Source organism: Harpegnathos saltator, unplaced genomic scaffold (assembly GCF_003227715.2).
Source record: "Harpegnathos saltator strain DR-91 unplaced genomic scaffold, Hsal_v8.6 scaffold290, whole genome shotgun sequence".
NCBI classification, from domain to species: Eukaryota; Metazoa; Arthropoda; class Insecta; order Hymenoptera; family Formicidae; genus Harpegnathos; species Harpegnathos saltator.
Genome location: NW_020230084.1, coordinates 135,841 through 154,629, shown reverse-complemented (window position 1 = coordinate 154,629; position 18,789 = coordinate 135,841). Strand labels below are relative to the sequence as shown.

The following is an 18,789-nucleotide window of genomic DNA, read 5'->3' as shown; positions in this document are numbered from 1 at the left end:
CGTTCATTAGGTCATTAATTTGTAACATATTTACACATGAATTTATGAATGATTATATTGTCCTATGTAAAAAAAAAAAGAATATTTCATGTCATTGGATATTGCGTGCGGCCCATATTCAGAACACGCTTGTAACTATGTTAGCGCGCTGTTAACCAATGAAAAGCCACGCAATATGCCTTCTGATTAGTTAACAGCGCACTAACATAGTTATAAGCATGTTCTGAATATGGGTCAACATTTTTAGGGACTTTATTTGCTCTTTTTAACTGCACCTTCTGCAGTCAAGTGTGCGGTAAACGTAAACGATTATAACCTCCCTTATTTCTACAGAAAATTACACATATTTATTTTTTTATAAACATCGGTTAATATATGACTGAGATAGACCTGACTGTGCAGCAGTACAACCGAGAAACTTGTTTGTTCTACCCATTGAAGATTCCTGAACCAGTTAAAGTTTGTTAATAAAGAAGTTAACGTTATATTTTTACAGACATCGTATTGTTAACTTAATTATATTGTGGACTTAACTTTTCGTTTATTTCGCGGAAATTTTGAACTTTACTCAAATTGAATCACACATGTAAATTTGATGGCTTTTTCACAATCAAATTCGAGAGGTAATCCTGATATATACATAATATTTTTCACATAGCGTACTCATGTGTGTCCGTTTATGCTAATTACTTTTAGAATTACAAAATAGGAAAATCTTAGAAGAGCTGCAATTAAAAAAGCAGATGCTCTTGAAGCAAGGAGTTGCGCCAAGTTTGACTTCATCATTAGCTGTTTCATCAACTGGTTCTGCATCAAATATAGTGAGTATAAATTTGACAATTATATTTAATTAAAAATATTTATGTTTTCCATTTTTTTCATTCTGTTAATATGTATTTCATAGTCTACAACACAATCTAGTGATGGCATAGCGATGAGTGCATCTCAACGAGCTGCTTTGCATAATGCACATGCAGCTTCATTCGGTTATTTTGTGACACAGGACTCCTCCTTTGGAAATTTAATATTGCCAGTTCTTCCAAGATTTGATAGTAAATGAGTTACTAATTGTGAAATAATTCAAATTCGTATAAACAATTTTTAAAGAGTATTAATAAGTAACATTAATGTGGAAGTCTTGATAAATAGTTATATTATTTCTACGAACATTTACTGGGCAAGAGAGGTCGTGTATGGCCAATAATCTTCAGATGGTCAAAGATAATGGCAGCCCTTCGACTTTGTCAATTAGAAAATTATCTTCAACAGCTAGAGGTTTTTGAAAAGCCAAAAGTTTTACTTGAACAGTATGCCACTAGTGCACATATCGCGTCGCACATGTTGTATACTGCACAGTCACAGTTCAATGATATAGAAGATAGAAATATAGCAGATTTAGGTTCTGGATGTGGCGTTTTGGCATTGGGTGCAAAAATGCTTGGTGCCGGGTATGTAGTTGGATTTGAAATAGACTCAGATGCGACTGGTATACACAATGGCAATTGCAAAGACATAGAACTCTTTGTGGAAATTGTGCAATGTGACATATTACAATATTTACCAGGTATATTTATTAATATATATATTTATTGGTTTGTATGATTTACTAAAAATCGTATGATTTACAAATAAAATCTTACTTTTTGCAGGAAAGTTCGAAAAATACTTTGACACAGTTATAATGAACCCACCGTTTGGTACTAAGAAGAACGCCGGCATCGACATGAAATTTTTAGAAATGGCAATTCGACTTTCGACCAATGTAGTTTACTCGCTGCACAAGAGCAGCACGCGTGATTACGTTCTTTCGAAAGCTGCACAGCTCGGTGCGAAAGGGACAGTAGTGGCTGAGCTTCGATACGATCTACCGAGAGCCTACAAATTTCACAAGAGAACCTCCGTCGATATTGAGGTGGATTTTATACGATTCGAATTAAATCATTAATCCGAGCAAACAAGTCGAACGCCAGCTTGATCTACTCGAATTTAATGCCCTGGGCTAAAGGTAGTTCATTTCCGTGATTAATTGTGATCGTCGCGCGTCGCATGTAATGCTTCCATGCGTCGCTTCCGCTCTCCCGACCACCGCCCGTGGCTTTCTCACCGCCAAATGCACCACCTATCTCGGCGCCGCTAGTGCCGATGTTAACGTTGACTATTCCGCAGTCCGATCCATGAGGGCCGATCCACTGTGCGATACGAACGGTAGAATTTCATAAGAATTCGGTCAATTATACTCACGAGTGTATCATCTAAACATGTCATTAGTTATAACACACTCAGTTTACCTGAAATACATTTCCGATACTTTTAGTAAAGAGACTACTGCTCAATCCTTGCTCCACGCCGTTGTTGAGATTGATGGCTTCCTCCAGAGAATTAGCCTCCAGAATGTAGACAATCGGAGCGAAGGTTTCCTGCTGTACTACCTCGGTATCGGCTCGTAGACCCGAGATTATCGTCGGCTCCACGTAATAACCAGGCCGCTTCACTTGCTTACCACCGAATTCTATCGTGCCGCCGGCCTCCACAGCTTTTTTAATTGCTTGCTATAATGAGAGGATATTATATCTCGCTCGAACGACGTTGCGATCGCGTTATAATTTTTACAACTGTAGTGCACATACCAGATACTCGTCGACCCCTTTTTGATTGTGCATCGGTCCGTACAGCACGCCGTCGTCCAATGGGTCACCGATTCGCGCCAGGATACTCTTATATGCCGTTTTTAACTTTCCTAAAAATTTGCAAGTAACTTCACACGTTTCGCTTTACGCGTGTCTTCAATTTCACTAAGGATTCGTGTGTTGTTCTAATTCTTCGATTTATGTTTTGTGCATTTGACTACCTAAAAATTCCTGTTTTATCTTCTGATGCAATATTAATCGCCTGGTTGTGGTACATCTTTGTCCAGCTGTTCCGACACACGAGAAGACTGCCGCTCTCACTGCCATCTCCAAGTCGGCATCTTCCGCAACTGTCGGCGAAGGATAAACGTACATGTGACACGCGAGCAACATAAAGAATTCTTTTGTAATGGCAATACATACCGATTAACGCATTGTTACCACCAAGTTCCAGCAAGGATCTCCCGAATCGTTGCTGAACTTTAACGGCCACTTGTCTCCCCACATTCGTGCTTCCGGTAAATGAAACTAGAGGTATCCTAACAATATATGAAACTAGTTGTAAGTTTAGGATTACATGCGATATATAACGCGATAAGAATTTGAGACTGACCGTTTATCATTCACCAAAGTCTCCCCGACGTCCGGTCCACCCGATACCAAAGATGCGACAGAACCTGGGATACCATTACGCTCCAAGACAGCCGAGATTATCTTCGTAGTCGCAATGGCTACTAAAGGCGTGGTCGAGGCACCTTTCCAGACGATAGCGTTACCGCAGACCATCGCAATGGCGGTGTTCCAACCGTACACCTGTAAAAGATGCGATATATTGGAATGAAGAGGCATTACACATGGCAACATGAGGAAGATTGGTGTTAAACATGAAAATTAAATATCTGAAGTCGCACTCACCGCTATGGGGAAATTAAAGGCCGAGATCACGCCGACTACACCCAAGGGATTCCACTTCTCCAGCAGCGCGTGATCTTTCCTCTCTGATGGGAATACATTGCCAGGTAACATACGCGACAATCCGACCGCGTAATCGCATATGTCGATGAATTCCTGGACTTCGCCTATGCCTTCCGGTAATATCTTTCCTGCGACACGATGTGTTAATTATGCAGAATGCAGAATTATGATGAATGCACCTCAAGTATATCGACAAATGTGATCGACTGTAATTATGTTGCAAGCGAAATTTCGGTGCACGTTGAAACAACTTACCCATTTCCAACGATACTAAGCATCCCAACGGTTTCAAGTTTTTTCTGAGTTCGTCTCCTATTTGTCGCACAATCTCTCCTCTCGCTGGTGCCGGAATAGATGCCCATTGCGACCACGCTTTACGTGCTTCCGTGATAGCATTGCTGGCTTCCTGCGGCGTGGATTGACGAACTTTTGCTATGACCTTGCCGGTTACCGGTGATATAGATTCTATCACCTGCACAAAATTATTATTATTATGATAGAGATTATAGTTATTACCACGTTATCGCTATTGTTGCATTCGTATGCTATCATAACGTGATTTGCAATATTTTATAGTCTTCTCCAGCTTTTATAATATACTTGCTCGATGTCAATAACGATAAGGAAAAAAAATCAACATCGTATACCTCGCCAGATCCACCCCATTTTCCATCATAAAGTCCTGGATTTACGGCGGTGATGCCTAATTCCTTTAAAAACCCATACTTCGGATCAGTCACTAAATGCCTCGCCATCTGGAATTGGGAAATGTTGCGGACCTTCTTCAGCAATAGACTCGCCATAATCAATTCTCTGCCGCTGTTCGAGTCGTCGGTGGTAATAAACTAAGGTTATCAGGATGACTCCATTTATCATGAGAAAGAGAGGGGCGAAACGTGATAAAGATAACACGAGAATATCTTAAGAAAAAATATATCTAAGTTAAACAAGACTGATATGCTATAAATGGCAAACGATTGGCAACTTGCTTGAATCTCTGGTAAATCGCAAATTAATTGTTTCTGATTGTAACCAGCGAAAGAGAGAAATATATATGTGTGAGAAGTGGAAGTTAAATAGAAAAGTATCAAAAGTATATTATTAGAAGCTGTTGCGGGTTGAATCCGAATCGTTAACCCGTTGAACGCCGGGATCACCCAGATCTTGGGCGCGAGAGCGAGTGCAGCTGTTGACGACGAGAGTCAGCCAAAGGAGAGGACCGATCTGTTCTCGGGACAATAACTTGCTTGAGTCTCCGATTCCGATGCGTTTTATTTGCTTTGATCCGGTACAGCGGCTTGCAGATCGCGGACAATGAAGCTGCGCCTCAATAACGAGACGGCGAAAGTAATCACGCGCCGGAGCGACGCGTTGTTGAGATTCGACGGTAGCCGAGCGGAACTTGAGAGAATTGAGTTCGAAAGCCGGATTCTACTGAACTCTATCGTCACGATATCAATCGTGATATTTATAATTTTATATCTCTGATGCGGCTCAAGCCGATTGGCAGATTTGTACAAATCGTTGTTTGGCTGACACAAAGATCTTGGCGGTAAATACATTGTTTTGCCGTTAGTCACGAGACATTAGACTGTCGCAAGTTTCTTCTGATGGAAAGAGTGTTATTGTCACCGACACAATGAGAGTGTAACGCGCCGAGACAATACCAATTGGCAAGACAAAGATCGAGCAAATAATTCGCTTGTAAACATGGGTGATTTGCCCGAGCGGTGACTCGATGTTACCGGCGTCCAGCACACGCTCCGCGAGAATCCTCTGGACGATTTTAATGAGCATGCAGAACCGCCGATATGATTTTCCAATTCGGAACAGAAGCTCTAAAAACTTGGCTCAGTACATGTAAAAACGCACGGTTTATTTATAACAATAGCGACATCACAATAAGGTGCGGCAGTGGTATACACAGAATGGTAAATGTTTACAAAATGTTTGTCTTTTTTTCGCCCCATCATTAATAATGTCTCGTATTTGTATACATGGAGGCACTCGTAAAAGAGATTCGATGGAAATGCACTTCATTTAAATGCCATTATAGAAGTCACGGAATATTTACTTCATTATAATTCTGCAGTCTTCCATGAAGACGCAATTATGTTCAACCCGGCCTACAGAGCTGATAACACCTCAAGTCCGAAATAAGTTGGAGGACCGATCTAGTCAATGTTGGCTGGTCCTGAAACGATTGGTTACACATAATTCATGCGATTCCCGGTGCATTCGCATTCACATTCTTATATTTAACAACACATCGACGATTTAATAATAATAATAATTAACATACCGTAGACTTATCGAAGTTCCCCAGTAAGGTGACTCTCTGCATATTATCTACACCCTCACAAGTTGCCAAGAATGTTGGCAAGAAATGACCGAAGAACCACCCTATGTTAACGGACGCCAAGCTATGGATAGCCGCGGCAATTTCATCTGCCAACAAATTGTGAGACCTATACAGAATAAATGCAAGATGATGCATAATTAATATGTACATACATCGTCGGCAGTAAATCACGATCAGTACTCACTGTTGAAACAAAACTGTGAACAATGCCATGAGAAATCTCTCGAGAAGGTGAACTTTGAAGATTGCTCGTTGATAGAGTCGCCATCGTATATTCAACTGCTCGAGACTCTGCAAACTCTGTCGAAATATATTAACATCTGACTGAAGTAGAGCCTGGCCGAATGCCTCCAGAATCGCTACCAACTCCTCCTTGTGCTCGACAAATTCATCCTCGTCCGGATGGCCGAGAGTTCGCAATACCGAAGTATTATAGAAATATTGCCAACGGTGCATAAGGATACTGAAAAGTCATTGCGGCGAGAGTTGGCTAGCTTATAACAAAAATTAAATAAGTATTAGTTGACACGAGAAATATTACCTGTGGAAAAGTTTCAATAAGACCAACGTTGTGTCCGGATGAGCGCACAAGTTGCTGCCGACAGCTGGCCATACTTGACCTAGACACAGACTTGTCACCGAGGGTACAAATGCCTTAAATGCGTTGCTAGGTGCCGATACTACGAGTATCAGAATCTCCAGCAACTGATCCAACGCAGGCCCGGCAGAAATATTTTCTCTGAGACAATATCGATGCTCTTATTAAAGCACTTTTAAGCAAACAACCTTATTACGCTCCTTTGTATCTCATACAAACCTGGTGTAAATCTGTAACATGCCTTGAACCGCATTCTGTGTGAACTCGGGACCTAGCTGTTGTTGTAATACTGAGAATGCTGAATGCAGGAAGCTAAGTAACACTTCACATATACTGGGACATCTTATTACGTAAGGTAGTAACTCCAACGTTCTATTTATGATAGATTCCAGACACGAGTGCAACATCTTCTTGATGGTCGTCGACGACGAGGCGCAGTCCTCGAGCAGTTGGATCAGCGGCAAAATCGTTATCGAAATTGTCGATTCCGAAGGCATTGGTTGTCCCTGCATACCCAAAGGTGCGGATAGGGTCAATATCATAGTACCTAAAACAAATATTTTTATCATTAAAGGTATTCTACAAATATAATTAGTACACGAATATTACGTTCGTTATAAACGAAAGTACAACGTGAAAACTCACCTAGCAACCTTTGCCTCGTTGCCACATCACCGGGCGGTAGTATGATCCCGTTTACTAATGCTCTACGTAGAACCTTTATCGTATCTGGCTTCAAATACGGGTATGTGCCCATAGAAATTAAATTCCTAAATGTCGGTTGGTCCCATAGGATCGGTTTTAAAATGGCGGTGATACTCTGAAAGAGATGAGTCGCGGAATGAATTAGGTTTGACGGAGGTGGTTGATCGCAGGATGCGGTGTACGTTGTCGCCCAGATGCACAAATCAATGCAACGCTGACAGAGCGTTTCCTTGGTTTTTTCTGGTCTTCTCGCTATCCAATGACACCAGGCTTGAAGAGAAGCCAAAAGCTGTGAATGTCTAGTAGTGCAAATATATAAATAATTAACAAACATCTGTACACGACAGTTGTTGTTGACTCATTATTAAGCCATGTTTTAGAACATGTACGAAGCTAAAGACTTACACTTCTATAATATCTATTACGATAGCAGCTGGCTGAAGCGCGGCTTTATACAACTGATTATCCCTCGCGAACAAACAAGCATCGAGAGTCTGTAATACAACTTCTTCGGCCAAGCTTTGATCGATGATTGTTTGATCGCCTATAAGCATAAATGATTATATCAATGCGAAGAACCGAGCAGTCACCAAAAACTGATAAAAGTGCAGCTTACCAATGAAAAGAGAATATAATCTGGCTAAAGCTTGTGTAGTCGATGCGAGATCTCTCAGATGTGTATGTACATTTGACGCCTCCGCATCGTTTAATAAAATAACTTGATTATTCGCCAAAGCGGCACCTAATTCCCCAAATATAATTAATTCCTCCCTCCACGAACGATACTGAAACAACTGTTTTTAGTATCTTTGCACGATAGACAGATGAATGCAAAATAAATGTCAATTAGAAATTACCAATAATGTAAATACTGGAATAGGTGAGATGTCAGCAATTTTCGCCAAACACTCTACATTACATCGTAGAAAATGCTGCCATTCTGTTTCTTCCTGAAAACGGAAATCGTAAGGTAATCGTGAGAATAATTATAAAAATGTTGGTCTATATCTAATATATATGTTCTACATTTATATTTATAAAAGTACACGCTTACGTTCTCATCCAAACTCTCCGTATCGAGATCCCTCAATATTCGAGCATTGAGCTTAAAGCTCATTTTCTGCAACACACGTTCGGCGAGAGCTAATGCTACAGCGGAATATCGTGACTGAGTGCTCTCCAAAAGTGTGGTCCATATGTCTAAACATCGCAGATAACCGTTCACAGTGGAAGCTTGCTGAAACGTATGGTGACACAACACTTCTAACAATGTATTTATTGGAAACTTCGAACTCGATTCCATTCTTTTCAGGTGATTTGTTATGAACAGTTGTAAAAACTCTGTCATTTTTTCCATATAGCTGAAAGAAAAACATCTTTTGAATATATCATATGTTAAGTAATATGCCAAGTAGAAATTTGTTCTAAACATGTTCAATATGTACCTTTCATCTATTGAATCGAGACGTTCCATTAACTGAAATAAATTAACACCATGCTGAAATATTTCCAATAATAACGTGTCGGCTGCATTGGGTAAACAGAGTGGTCTATATAGCAGTTCATTAATCGTAGTTAAAGCTTGTACAGCCATTTCTATCTGCTTGCCATTCTGTCAAAAGTAAAAAAAAACTATTTTTCATATGCTACTATATATATCCTGCTTTTGAGAAGTCAAACCTTACCATTGCATCATGATACTTGGCACATGAAAAAATAGCATCCAATAAATTGGCTGAAATACTGCCTGACAAATCAATCCAACTGAATAGATGTGCCAAAACTTCAAGAGTTGCTATGCAAACTTCACTGGTGCCTGTTGCTAATCCCTCAACATCAAGTACTGCACGTATAGGTGCAAGAGATTGTCCACTGGTAGGTGACGGAGGGGGTGTAACAGTACCGGAACGACTTTGTAATTTTGTAGTCTCTTTCAGAAGTACTACAATATAATAAAGAAGATTATAGTGATTTCCATCCAATAATGAATTTTCAGCTGCAACAATATCAATTACACCTGTAAGTGTATCCAAGGTTAGAGGTACATGAGAGCTTAATAGTTTGAACAGCTCTGTCTTTCTATGCATTGGCAAATCCTCTCTCGGTGTAGCTAGCTCCTCTGAAGCTGTTCTCAGATATACAAGCCCAAGCAATCTTGTGTGTTTGTGACCTAGTAACTATTGGGCAGAAACAAGGATATTATACAGCGATATATATATATATATTTTTTTTTTCAATGATTGTGAATATATATATGATAGGATATTTTATCAACAAACCTGTAAGATATTGGCGTAAAAATCTGGATAGAAATGTGGCCAGTCATGTCTAGCTATATCTACTACTAACTTCACAACTTTATTTCTTACAAAAGGTGCTACACTTCTTTCCAGTGATAATGTATACAAAGTGGATCTTGTAAGGGCTCTGTCTTCCCATGGAAGAATGGGCCATCTCCTTCCGATAGTTGTCTGTCAAATGATTCAGACTAAAGATTATTAAATAATACTGCTATTATTAAATTTTTGACTTGTGTAATTACCTCCAAGGTGGACAGAGCGAACATACTGACATAATGATTGCTTGTAGAAGATAAGAAATGCAGACACGGCTTCCAGGAGTCAATCTGTGCTGTAAATTCTTGAAAACTGCGTTCAATTGTACGTTTCCGTTCGTTAGTTGTCTCCGGGGAGAAAAATTCTGTCATCAATTGCTCCAGATTTTGTAGAGCAGCTGCATCGTCGTCCTAAAAATTTTACTCATATTTTTTTGTATCTTACTTAAAATCTTCTTTTGCATACAAATTTTGTTTAATATCACGAAGCGAAGAAGTGTCAAAAAGCGGATTTATTCAGGTGTGTCATTACAAATTAATTTCGCCGCCAATATAAAGAGAAAGATTATTTTGATTTGTTTACCATGATAGCCGTTGCAGGAAGTACTATATTGTTGTAAATACACAATGTAAATATATAAAATTAATGAGGTTAGATTTTCACTTATCAGACGTCATTTTTTGTCAACTCTGATCAGATGTCGACTTCGAAATAAATGTCCGTGTGTAATTTCATGGATGCTACAAGAAATGTCACTAGATCGCTCATCTGTGATTCATCTTGTTCGTGGTTCCATCTACTCCGCAATTCCGTTCAAAGAGAAAAAATGGCTGCGTTCAGTAGAACAAAATGATCAGTGAGCGCTTAGTGATTATTATCTGTGATTGGAGCATTCTTTTAGATTCTTCATAGACCCAGAAGTATTTACCAATCAGGAGCAAGAATCACTAAGCGCTCACTGATCATTTTGTTCTACTGAATGCAGCCAATGTTAAGGACTAAAAGGATATGCATTAGATTGTTAAGTTGCTTATCTGTGACTCATTTTGTTTATGGTTTTAAAACTGCTACAGAATTCAAAAATATTAGATTCAACTGCACTTCTTTTCGCTCCTAATTGTGATTGCAGAAAAAAATTCTATAGTTTTGTGAAATCCTTAGAAACGCGTAAAAAACGCGATAATTTAACAAAAAATGTAAGAGACCTTGTGGAATTCTTTGAATATTTCAGGGTTTTAGTAATTGTGCTACCCCAGTTTCTTTTTCACTTATATTTAATTTATATCAATTTAATTTTGCCATAATCGCAAAACTTTATCTTTTCCACCTGAAGCGACTCGTAGGCCATCGGGTGACCAGTCGATGGCATAAACTTCGTCTGCGTGACCAGGTAAATCCCGTTCCAACTTTTTAGTCTTCATACTCCACACTGCAAGAATATAATATAGCATTACTCTTAACGTTAGCATTCTTATTAATAATTTAAATTTTACTCAATTTTGTATTTACCTTTCAAGGTGGAGTCTTTACTGCCGCTCACTAGCAAACGAGAGTCAGCACTCCATGCTATCGAGTAAACTGCTTGAACATGGCCTCTTAGTGAGGCAATAAACTTTCCAGTAGTAGATTCCCATAATTTTATGGACTTGTCAAAAGACGCAGACGCAATTACACGGCCGTTAGGCGAAAACTTGACATCATTGATGAGTTGTTGATGACCGGTCATTCTTGCTGAAAGATATTCCTATGATAAACTTGTTATTGACCATACACTGACCGTATATATCTTAAGGATGCACGATTTTTAAGCAAAGCTTACCAACAGATTTTTTCTCTTTCTCCGGCTTCCATAAGAATAATGTAAAATCATCAGATCCAGACACAAGTATTTCTTCACCTATAGATTCATACCGATTCTTTGCATATATTAGTGGATCCGAGTTTCTAGTTGATTCCAAATTAAATGGACCAGTTCTAAGCACATAGTCTACGTTTAGAGCCAAAGTATTTACCCAATGAGCATGACCTTCTAAGGTTCTACACAGCACACCCTATAAATAAAAGAATCAATTATATTGAACTAATTACTGATAATTGTAATCACATGTAACATACTTACATCTTCTGCTCTCCATACTTTGATGGTTCTGTCTTGGGAAGCAGAATAAATAAGACCACTACCACCCCATTTGATGCAGGTTACACTTTTTGTGTGACCTGATAAAACACGACAATTCTGTGATCTCTTTGTATCCCAAATTCTTATGTCACAATCCTTTGATGCACTTGCTAAATATTGGCATTCAGGATTCTTATGATAAGGCTCCCAGCACATAGATGTTACCCACATTTTATGTCCAGTCATTGCTTTTCCTGTATAATAAATATATATATATATATATGTATATATATATATATATGTATATATATATATATCAAAATCCACACTTAACAAAACATAACTTTTAAATTTTTACCCATTTGTTTCCCAGTATTTGGATCCCACAGATAAATCAATCCATTTTTACATGCAGAAGCAACCTTAGAACCACAAGGTGACCAGGAAATGCATAATACCCAATGCCTGTGGCCTTCACATGTGTGATAAGGCGTTTGTGTATAGATATCCCAGAACCTTACTGTTGTATCACCAGAACCACTAGCTAAATGCTTGCCATCTGGTGAAAATGCAACAGATATAACAGCTTCTTTGTGTCCTACAAAAACAAAAATTTTTTTAATATAAATTTACATAGAGTATCTTACGTAGAAATATAGAGTATCTTCCGTAGAAAATACTTTTTAAAAGTTCTAATGGAGCTATGTAAAATTGTTGAAAACCTTCTATAGATCCTGTACATCTTGTGATAGGTCTGACTTTGAACAATGCCTGTTGCTGATACACTATTTCTACAACATCTTCATGGAAGTCAAAATCATTTTTTAAGTATTTTTCCAATGTGTCTGTAACTTCTACATTGTTCACATAAAATGCCAAAGGATCCTCTTGTTGCAAGAGAGCACTGCAAATCTCCTGTAATTTATTCACAGGGGTGTTGATTGGTAAATGTAAAGTGCCACAGGGTAAAAGTTTGCCAGTATCCGATTTAAAAACCGATGCAGCTTTCTTAACTTCGATGTCTGCTGAAGTGGCATCATCTTCAAACTTCCTTTTGCTCATTTTGTGTGATCGATGTAAAAAGCCACTCTAACAATTAGACGTACAGATTATATATTTAACATAACCTGAATAACTGCCTATTAATATTTAGAAAACTACCAAATTGCAACATTTATATCAATAGTAACACAACCTCTTTCGTTCAAAGATCCGTTTTTTCTATCGATTAAAATATAGTAAAACAAAATATAAATAAAATAGATTAAAATATTCTCTTACACGTTATAATTGATTAAATATAATAGGTAATAATAGAATAAATATAACAGATTAAAATATTCTCACACAAGTTATAAACACGTGCTGTCCCTTTAACCCTACGAACCCCTCATATTTCAAACATTTGTTCAATATGGCGGATATAAGTTTGTATTTTTTTACTGCACTTATTACACTTACTGCTCTCAAAGTACAATAAGCTTCAAGTTACCAATATCAAAAAAAGAAATTCTCTGTATAAATCTTTACGTTCAACAGCCTTTCGTAAAAGGTCTCCGTAGTCGAGAACGATTGAAGAAAATATAACCAGAGAGGAAGCTGAGAGCGGCCAATACGGCGTTTTCGGCGACACCGATTTTTCGCACTGAGAATGGGCGCTATCTGCATCCATTTTGAGAGGGGAACTACGATGCTACATCCACTTTTATGTCTCGACGGTAAAACCTGCATCTGGTGGCTGTCCGTGCTACATCCACTTTCAGGCGGTTTATGTCCGTGCTACAACCATAATAGCGTACTTGACACGCACGGTCTCGCGCATTGTTATGCATTTGTAACATGAATTAACATGTTAACATGCACAAAAAAAATAAGAATTGAGATTGTATATGATTAATATCATGAAGATTATATACGATTTATATCGATATATAAATATATGATAAGATAATATTTTGTGTGTACCCAAAATTATTTTTCCAAAATATTTCAGCGTTACGTTAGTATTTATTTATACTCCGGCAGGCGTTTTTTAGCGCAGTAGTGTCCGTGTGCATGTGTTGCATTGAAAGGTGCGTGACGTACGTGTGCGTATACGCACACACACACACACACACACACGTGTCATATGCAACAGACAGAATCTCAGGGTATATGCTTAAACATTTTCAATTGCCGTACGTTTCTATATAAGAATGTAGTCGGCACACACACGCAGAGAAACTGCTCCCGTCTATCCGTCTGAAGTCCCACCCACCGCTCGGCTTGTTTTGACGAGCCAAGCGAAAGAGAGAGAGAGAGAGGGAATGTGTTCTCTCCATCTCGCTCTGATTCGCAACGTTGCCGAGATTGTGCATCCCGACACACGGCCGAGACTGACGTTTCACTCTCGGCGTGAATCCAACGAGATGATCAATAGCAATCGATTTCGACTAAACTCGTTGTGTTGATAGATTTGCATGACAAATTAACATTGCACTTAAAGATACGGCGTAGCATTGAAGCGTTTGCAAGAAAGTTGCGATTGAAAATCGCGACTTTCCTGCAATTGAAAATCGCGACTTTCCTGCAATTGAAAATCGCCATTTACGGCAAAATGTAGGGTTTTGAGAGGACTTTAATTTGGTGCCAGAACCAGGCCTGTATCTCTAACCGTTTAGGAGATATCGAAGGTTAAAGTTTTCCAGCCTTTCTCCGTCGATATCCAGCCTTCCTCCGTCAATATCTCCGCTTCTATTGGGAGTAGAGAGTCGTCCATGTAGTCGAAAATGTAGGGTTTTGAGAGGACTTTATTTTGGTGCCAGACCGAGGCCTGTATCTCTAACCGTTTAGGAGTTATCGAAGGTTAAAGTTTTCCAACCTTTGTCCGTTGATATCTCCGCTTCTACTGGGAGTAGAGAGTCGCCATTTACAGCAAAATGTAGGGTTTTGAGAGGACTTTATTTTGGTGCCAGACCGAGGCCTGTATCTCTAACCGTTTAGGAGATATCGAAGGTTAAAGTTTTGCAACCTTTCTCCGTTGATATCTCCGCCTCTACTGGGAGTAGAGAGTCGCCATTTACGGCAAAATGTAGGGTTTTGAGAGGACTTTATTTTGGTGCCAGACCGAGGCCTGTATCTCTAACCGTTTAGGAGATATCGAAGGTTAAAGTTTTCCAACCTTTCTGTTAGCAACGCGAGTAAAAACGCGTATATTGACAACCGCGGTCGTGATATTCAAAGGCACGCGAGCGAGGATACCTCAAGCTCGGCGTGCGCTGGCGCAATTTCTACGCGCATTATACGCTACTCGAGACAATAGGGATTGTGATGAATGGACAATATTGCCAAATAATTCTACAGCCTGTTTTGCAAATAAAAGAAAAGTAGCTAACGATATCGGCATTTATTTATGAATATATTTTATACGGACAATTGAATATTGTCAAATAATTAAATCGTTAAGTAATTCTGCGGCCCGCTTGAAAAATAAAAATAAAGCAGCTGATGTCGGTCGTCGCGTTTGTACATATGAATATTCTCTTATTCAGATGACTGAACATCAAAAGAGAATCATTCAGTATTTTAAATCTTGTATGTAATGCAGGCTATTGATCAAGTAATCCCCTGATTGTTTCGAGCAATGTATTTTATTCAACGTCACAAATACACACATGCAAGTATCTATTTACAATTCGCATTGACTCGAACGACATTTTTTAGTCCCACATCCGTCATGCAGAATATTGTTTCTCTTTTCATTTTGACTCACCGAAACGACTTGCAGTCAGAGCCGGCCACATTCCGCTTCAACTCTGTAACAAAAAATTCACATTTGCTTATCAGATTTGACCAACGAGTGCGGGCGAGTAAAAGAGTAGTTTACCCTCTGCGATCGTAATTCAAGTCGAGCCGGAAATTATATCCCAGCTCTAGATTGCCAAGTCAAACAGAGGACTATAGTAAACTTGTAAACTTACCCTCAAGCCGACTCTGCTTCGCCCGAACCGGATCCTCCGGTGCGGCATCCGCGTCCACCGGATTGCTGTTGCTTTAATGCGAAGCATTCACTACTGCCATCTCACATTTAGCGCGGTGAAATTTAATGGGAACTAATACTTTTTATTTGCCCTTTCTTCGGATCAGAAAGCAGAATTCAGACGTATTCAAAATGTCAATACTTTTTAATATGTTTCAGTTCGACATTTTATAGAGGGAGATTATCCGCTGCGGACAATAACTCTTCTACTTTTCATTTAATATTCAATGATGATAAATAACATTTAATTGCATTCGTTTGGCTTTTTTTATTTCGAAAATAAGAAAATATATACCGGGGTGAGATTTTACCCATGACAACATTAACGTGATTTTCTTTGATGCTTTTTTTAAAAGTTCAAATATTTCGTCAACTCGCGGGATATTTATAATCGGAGTCTCGTCACGTTAATTACGTGAATAACACATGCTCCTCCGAGCGGATCGAATGCTCACCGACGACCACTGTCAGTGCCACGAGCGAATGTCCGGAGCGGACGGGATGCTGAATTGAAAAACAAGACGAAGTGAACGGGACGCGGACAATGATACATCATGCATCTCCATACATGTCAAATTGTTTATTATAGAAGAGACTTAGATACGGCAATATATATTCGAAAATTTAACATTTAATACGTACTTTTATTTTTTCTGCTCCTCCCTCCCTCTCCCCCGCTCTTTTTAGACCACCGGGCATAGTCTGGCATAGAGATGGCAACTGTCAATGCAGCACGGACATAAACCGCCTGAAAGTGGGTGTAGCATGGACTTCCACCATATGCAGATTTTACCACCGAGATCTGAAAGTGGATGTACTATCGTAGTTCCCCTCTCAAAATGGATGCAGATGGCGTCCTTTCCCAGTGCGGAAAGTCGGTGTCGCAGAAAATGTCGTATTGGCCGCTCTCAGGTTACTCTCTGATATAACCTTGATGTGGTTGTTATTCCCGATCGAAACGTCAAATTATATTCAGAAGCACCTGTTATCTTGTAATCGTAAATAATATTTTGTATCTACACATACTGCAGAGTGTCATAACTGCTATTATTATTGAAGGGATAATATATACAATGCCAATTATTTTTTATCTCCTTTTGCTATTAAACGCGCAAAAATATTTGAATATTGTATGAAAATATTGACTAATTTGTACCGATGAAATTACACGACGTTAAAGTAGCAAGAGAACGATGACATCGATTCCGGAAAATGTGGAAGAAAAAATACAAGAGGATCCAATACGTTGTATATTCTTCTCTGAATTTCATCATATAGCAGGACCTAAAATTACATGTCAGGTGAGAAAATACATTAGAAAATGTAGATGATTAAATACTTTTACTTGTATAATTTACATAAATTATATTATTTTGCAGGTACCTGATAATTTTATATCTAAGGATATCTTTGACAATGTCAGTGTTTATATCATACCAAAAGCACAATTGCAAAGGAGCACTATTACAGTGTAAGTTAAAAGAATATGAAATTGGAAGAGAATCAAATTAATTTTTTCTTTATAAATTGTACTCAATAACTTTTCTTTATTTTGCAGAACTTTAAAAGACTATAAAATCTTGGGTTTTCCTGTGAAGATTGACGATAAGAAATATGCAAGAAATGCATTTTACTTTAACTTGTGTTTTGTTTGTGATGCAAAAGCTCGTACAGTTCATTATGAGCCAGTAGTTAAAAAGATGTCAGACTTTTTGGTAATATTTCTTTGATCTCTTTCCTAATATATCTCATGCTTATGAACAGTAATTTATATACCATAATATTTATATGATTGTCAGATGGCTTTGGAAATAGAAAACTGTTTCTTATCTGCCTCAGATGATAAGACCAGATTAGCAGAGATGCTTGGACAGGTCATGCAGGATTTAAATTTACATAAGATGTGCACATTAACTGGTAAACTTTTTGCAACCACTTTTGCAAAACAATTTTCACATGAAATATCTTCTGCAACAATATGTATCATTACAATAATATTTTGTTAGAAGGAACAATGACATCTCATTTAAAGGTAGTAAAACTGGCACCTGAGCCGAAACCAGTTCTTGATCATCAAGTACCGATATTTCTGGAAGGCAGAGAAGCATTTCACAGTGATCAATGGGATTTAACTACACAACAAGTGTTACCTTATATTGATGGTTTCAATCATGTGGCACGTATAGCAGCTGAAGCTGATGTAGAGAATAATCTAGTCAAAAGTTGTGTGCAAAATCTTGTGTAGGATATCCAGATTGAATTGAATTAGATGACATGTTTCAATACTGCATAACTGACTGATCCAATCTAACATCTTCTGTTGCAGATATTACGGGGTTGTGACTCTAATCCCAATATTCCAATACAGTAACGTTTACGCAGCAACTCCGAAGTTGAAGCAGCTCGCGGAAGATATTAAGTTACAGGAGAGATGTATAACGTATGCATCGAAACTGCGTGAGTGCTCTTTCAAACGTTAGAGTATCGTTTACGATCCACGACATAATGCACCGAGAGACTGTTTCTCCTCGTAGCCAGACAACCTGCGTATCTCAGGGATATATATCGTATGTATGCGAGTATGACTCACGGCAACAGTATGAGAGACTTGTGCCAGCGTCTGAATCCGCAAAATCTACGAATAAACGAGAGGAGGCTGGTACAGTTTGGCTTGATCGAAGGATTGATCAGGAGAGTGTACAACGTGAGTGACCCCCGCGCATATCTCGACAACAGTATTATAACTACACAATTATTAATCTTATCTTCTTTTCCTCGCAGTATCCTGTACTTCTGCCTGGAGCATCTTGCAACGAGGAAACGAAGAATCATGCAGTTTACAAGTATTTCACTGGTGCGTATAGTCTCGATGAACTTTGTTGCAGCACAGGTCAGTCCGCTGCGCAGATCGAAGACATCATCGAACGCGACCCAAATGTCGTAATGTTGTGGAAGTGATGCCGAAATAGAGAATAATCTACGCAGACTTATCAGACTTGAATATTGACAACTTTCGTGTCAACACAGACTTTTGATAAGAATTTTTTTA

At 38.7% G+C, this 18,789-nt stretch overlaps 6 protein-coding genes across 9 annotated transcripts; 3 read left to right on the top strand and 3 right to left on the bottom strand.

The window, feature by feature from the left end:
- The first annotated feature begins 118 nt into the window (after positions 1–118).
- Positions 119–1,106, top strand: LOC105181540 (SOSS complex subunit C homolog). Its single transcript, XM_011138379.2, has 3 exons — positions 119–623; positions 697–821; positions 905–1,106. Exons 1-3 carry the CDS (start codon positions 596–598, stop codon positions 1,058–1,060), a joined length of 309 nt encoding a protein of 102 aa, XP_011136681.1. The 5' UTR covers positions 119–595; the 3' UTR covers positions 1,061–1,106.
- Positions 1,107–1,189: 83 nt separating this feature from the next.
- Positions 1,190–3,361, top strand: LOC105181544 (Methyltransferase like 5). Of its 2 annotated transcripts, none has more exons than XM_025299749.1 (5): positions 1,190–1,564; positions 1,650–2,205; positions 2,315–2,471; positions 2,915–3,145; positions 3,260–3,361. In XM_025299749.1, the coding sequence occupies exons 1-2, from the start codon at positions 1,225–1,227 to the stop codon at positions 1,943–1,945; spliced, it is 636 nt and encodes a 211-aa protein (XP_025155534.1). In that variant the 5' UTR covers positions 1,190–1,224; the 3' UTR covers positions 1,946–2,205; positions 2,315–2,471; positions 2,915–3,145; positions 3,260–3,361. The 2 variants fall into 2 exon arrangements, with proteins under 2 accessions (XP_025155534.1, XP_011136684.1); XM_011138382.3 differs by having other exon boundaries at positions 2,915–3,161.
- Positions 1,934–5,024, bottom strand: Aldh7A1 (aldehyde dehydrogenase 7 family member A1). The gene is made up of 10 exons (XM_011138381.3): positions 4,850–5,024; positions 4,250–4,447; positions 3,858–4,074; positions 3,543–3,730; positions 3,241–3,440; positions 3,051–3,166; positions 2,849–2,977; positions 2,628–2,737; positions 2,289–2,549; positions 1,934–2,189 (listed from the first exon to the last, which is right to left on the bottom strand). The coding sequence occupies exons 2-10, from the start codon at positions 4,403–4,405 to the stop codon at positions 1,977–1,979; spliced, it is 1,590 nt and encodes a 529-aa protein (XP_011136683.1). The 5' UTR covers positions 4,406–4,447; positions 4,850–5,024; the 3' UTR covers positions 1,934–1,976.
- ebo (exportin ellipsoid body open) lies at positions 4,857–10,325 on the bottom strand. Of its 2 annotated transcripts, XM_011138380.3 has the most exons (16): positions 10,186–10,325; positions 9,810–10,013; positions 9,547–9,738; positions 9,285–9,444; positions 8,953–9,209; positions 8,713–8,879; positions 8,322–8,628; positions 8,125–8,217; positions 7,884–8,052; positions 7,673–7,811; positions 7,208–7,566; positions 6,782–7,109; positions 6,506–6,703; positions 6,149–6,427; positions 5,905–6,070; positions 4,857–5,796 (listed from the first exon to the last, which is right to left on the bottom strand). In XM_011138380.3, the coding sequence occupies exons 1-16, from the start codon at positions 10,186–10,188 to the stop codon at positions 5,719–5,721; spliced, it is 3,099 nt and encodes a 1,032-aa protein (XP_011136682.1). In that variant the 5' UTR covers positions 10,189–10,325; the 3' UTR covers positions 4,857–5,718. The 2 variants fall into 2 exon arrangements, with proteins under 2 accessions (XP_011136682.1, XP_025155531.1); XM_025299746.1 differs by lacking the exon at positions 10,186–10,325 and having other exon boundaries at positions 9,547–9,755; positions 9,810–9,939.
- A 507-nt stretch (positions 10,326–10,832) lies between these two features.
- Positions 10,833–13,151, bottom strand: Nle (notchless protein homolog 1). 2 transcript variants are annotated; one of them, XM_011138384.3, is made up of 7 exons: positions 13,070–13,151; positions 12,445–12,811; positions 12,081–12,320; positions 11,723–11,976; positions 11,423–11,654; positions 11,113–11,334; positions 10,833–11,032 (listed from the first exon to the last, which is right to left on the bottom strand). In XM_011138384.3, exons 2-7 carry the CDS (start codon positions 12,782–12,784, stop codon positions 10,893–10,895), a joined length of 1,428 nt encoding a protein of 475 aa, XP_011136686.1. In that variant the 5' UTR covers positions 12,785–12,811; positions 13,070–13,151; the 3' UTR covers positions 10,833–10,892. The 2 variants fall into 2 exon arrangements, with proteins under 2 accessions (XP_011136686.1, XP_011136685.1); XM_011138383.3 differs by lacking the exon at positions 13,070–13,151 and adding an exon at positions 13,004–13,021 and having other exon boundaries at positions 12,403–12,811.
- A 3,497-nt stretch (positions 13,152–16,648) lies between these two features.
- On the top strand, positions 16,649–18,703 carry Nprl2 (Nitrogen permease regulator-like 2). Its single transcript, XM_011138388.3, has 8 exons — positions 16,649–17,041; positions 17,120–17,211; positions 17,299–17,455; positions 17,540–17,657; positions 17,747–17,981; positions 18,067–18,197; positions 18,275–18,444; positions 18,522–18,703. The coding sequence occupies exons 1-8, from the start codon at positions 16,934–16,936 to the stop codon at positions 18,696–18,698; spliced, it is 1,188 nt and encodes a 395-aa protein (XP_011136690.1). The 5' UTR covers positions 16,649–16,933; the 3' UTR covers positions 18,699–18,703.
- Positions 18,704–18,789: the final 86 nt, after the last annotated feature.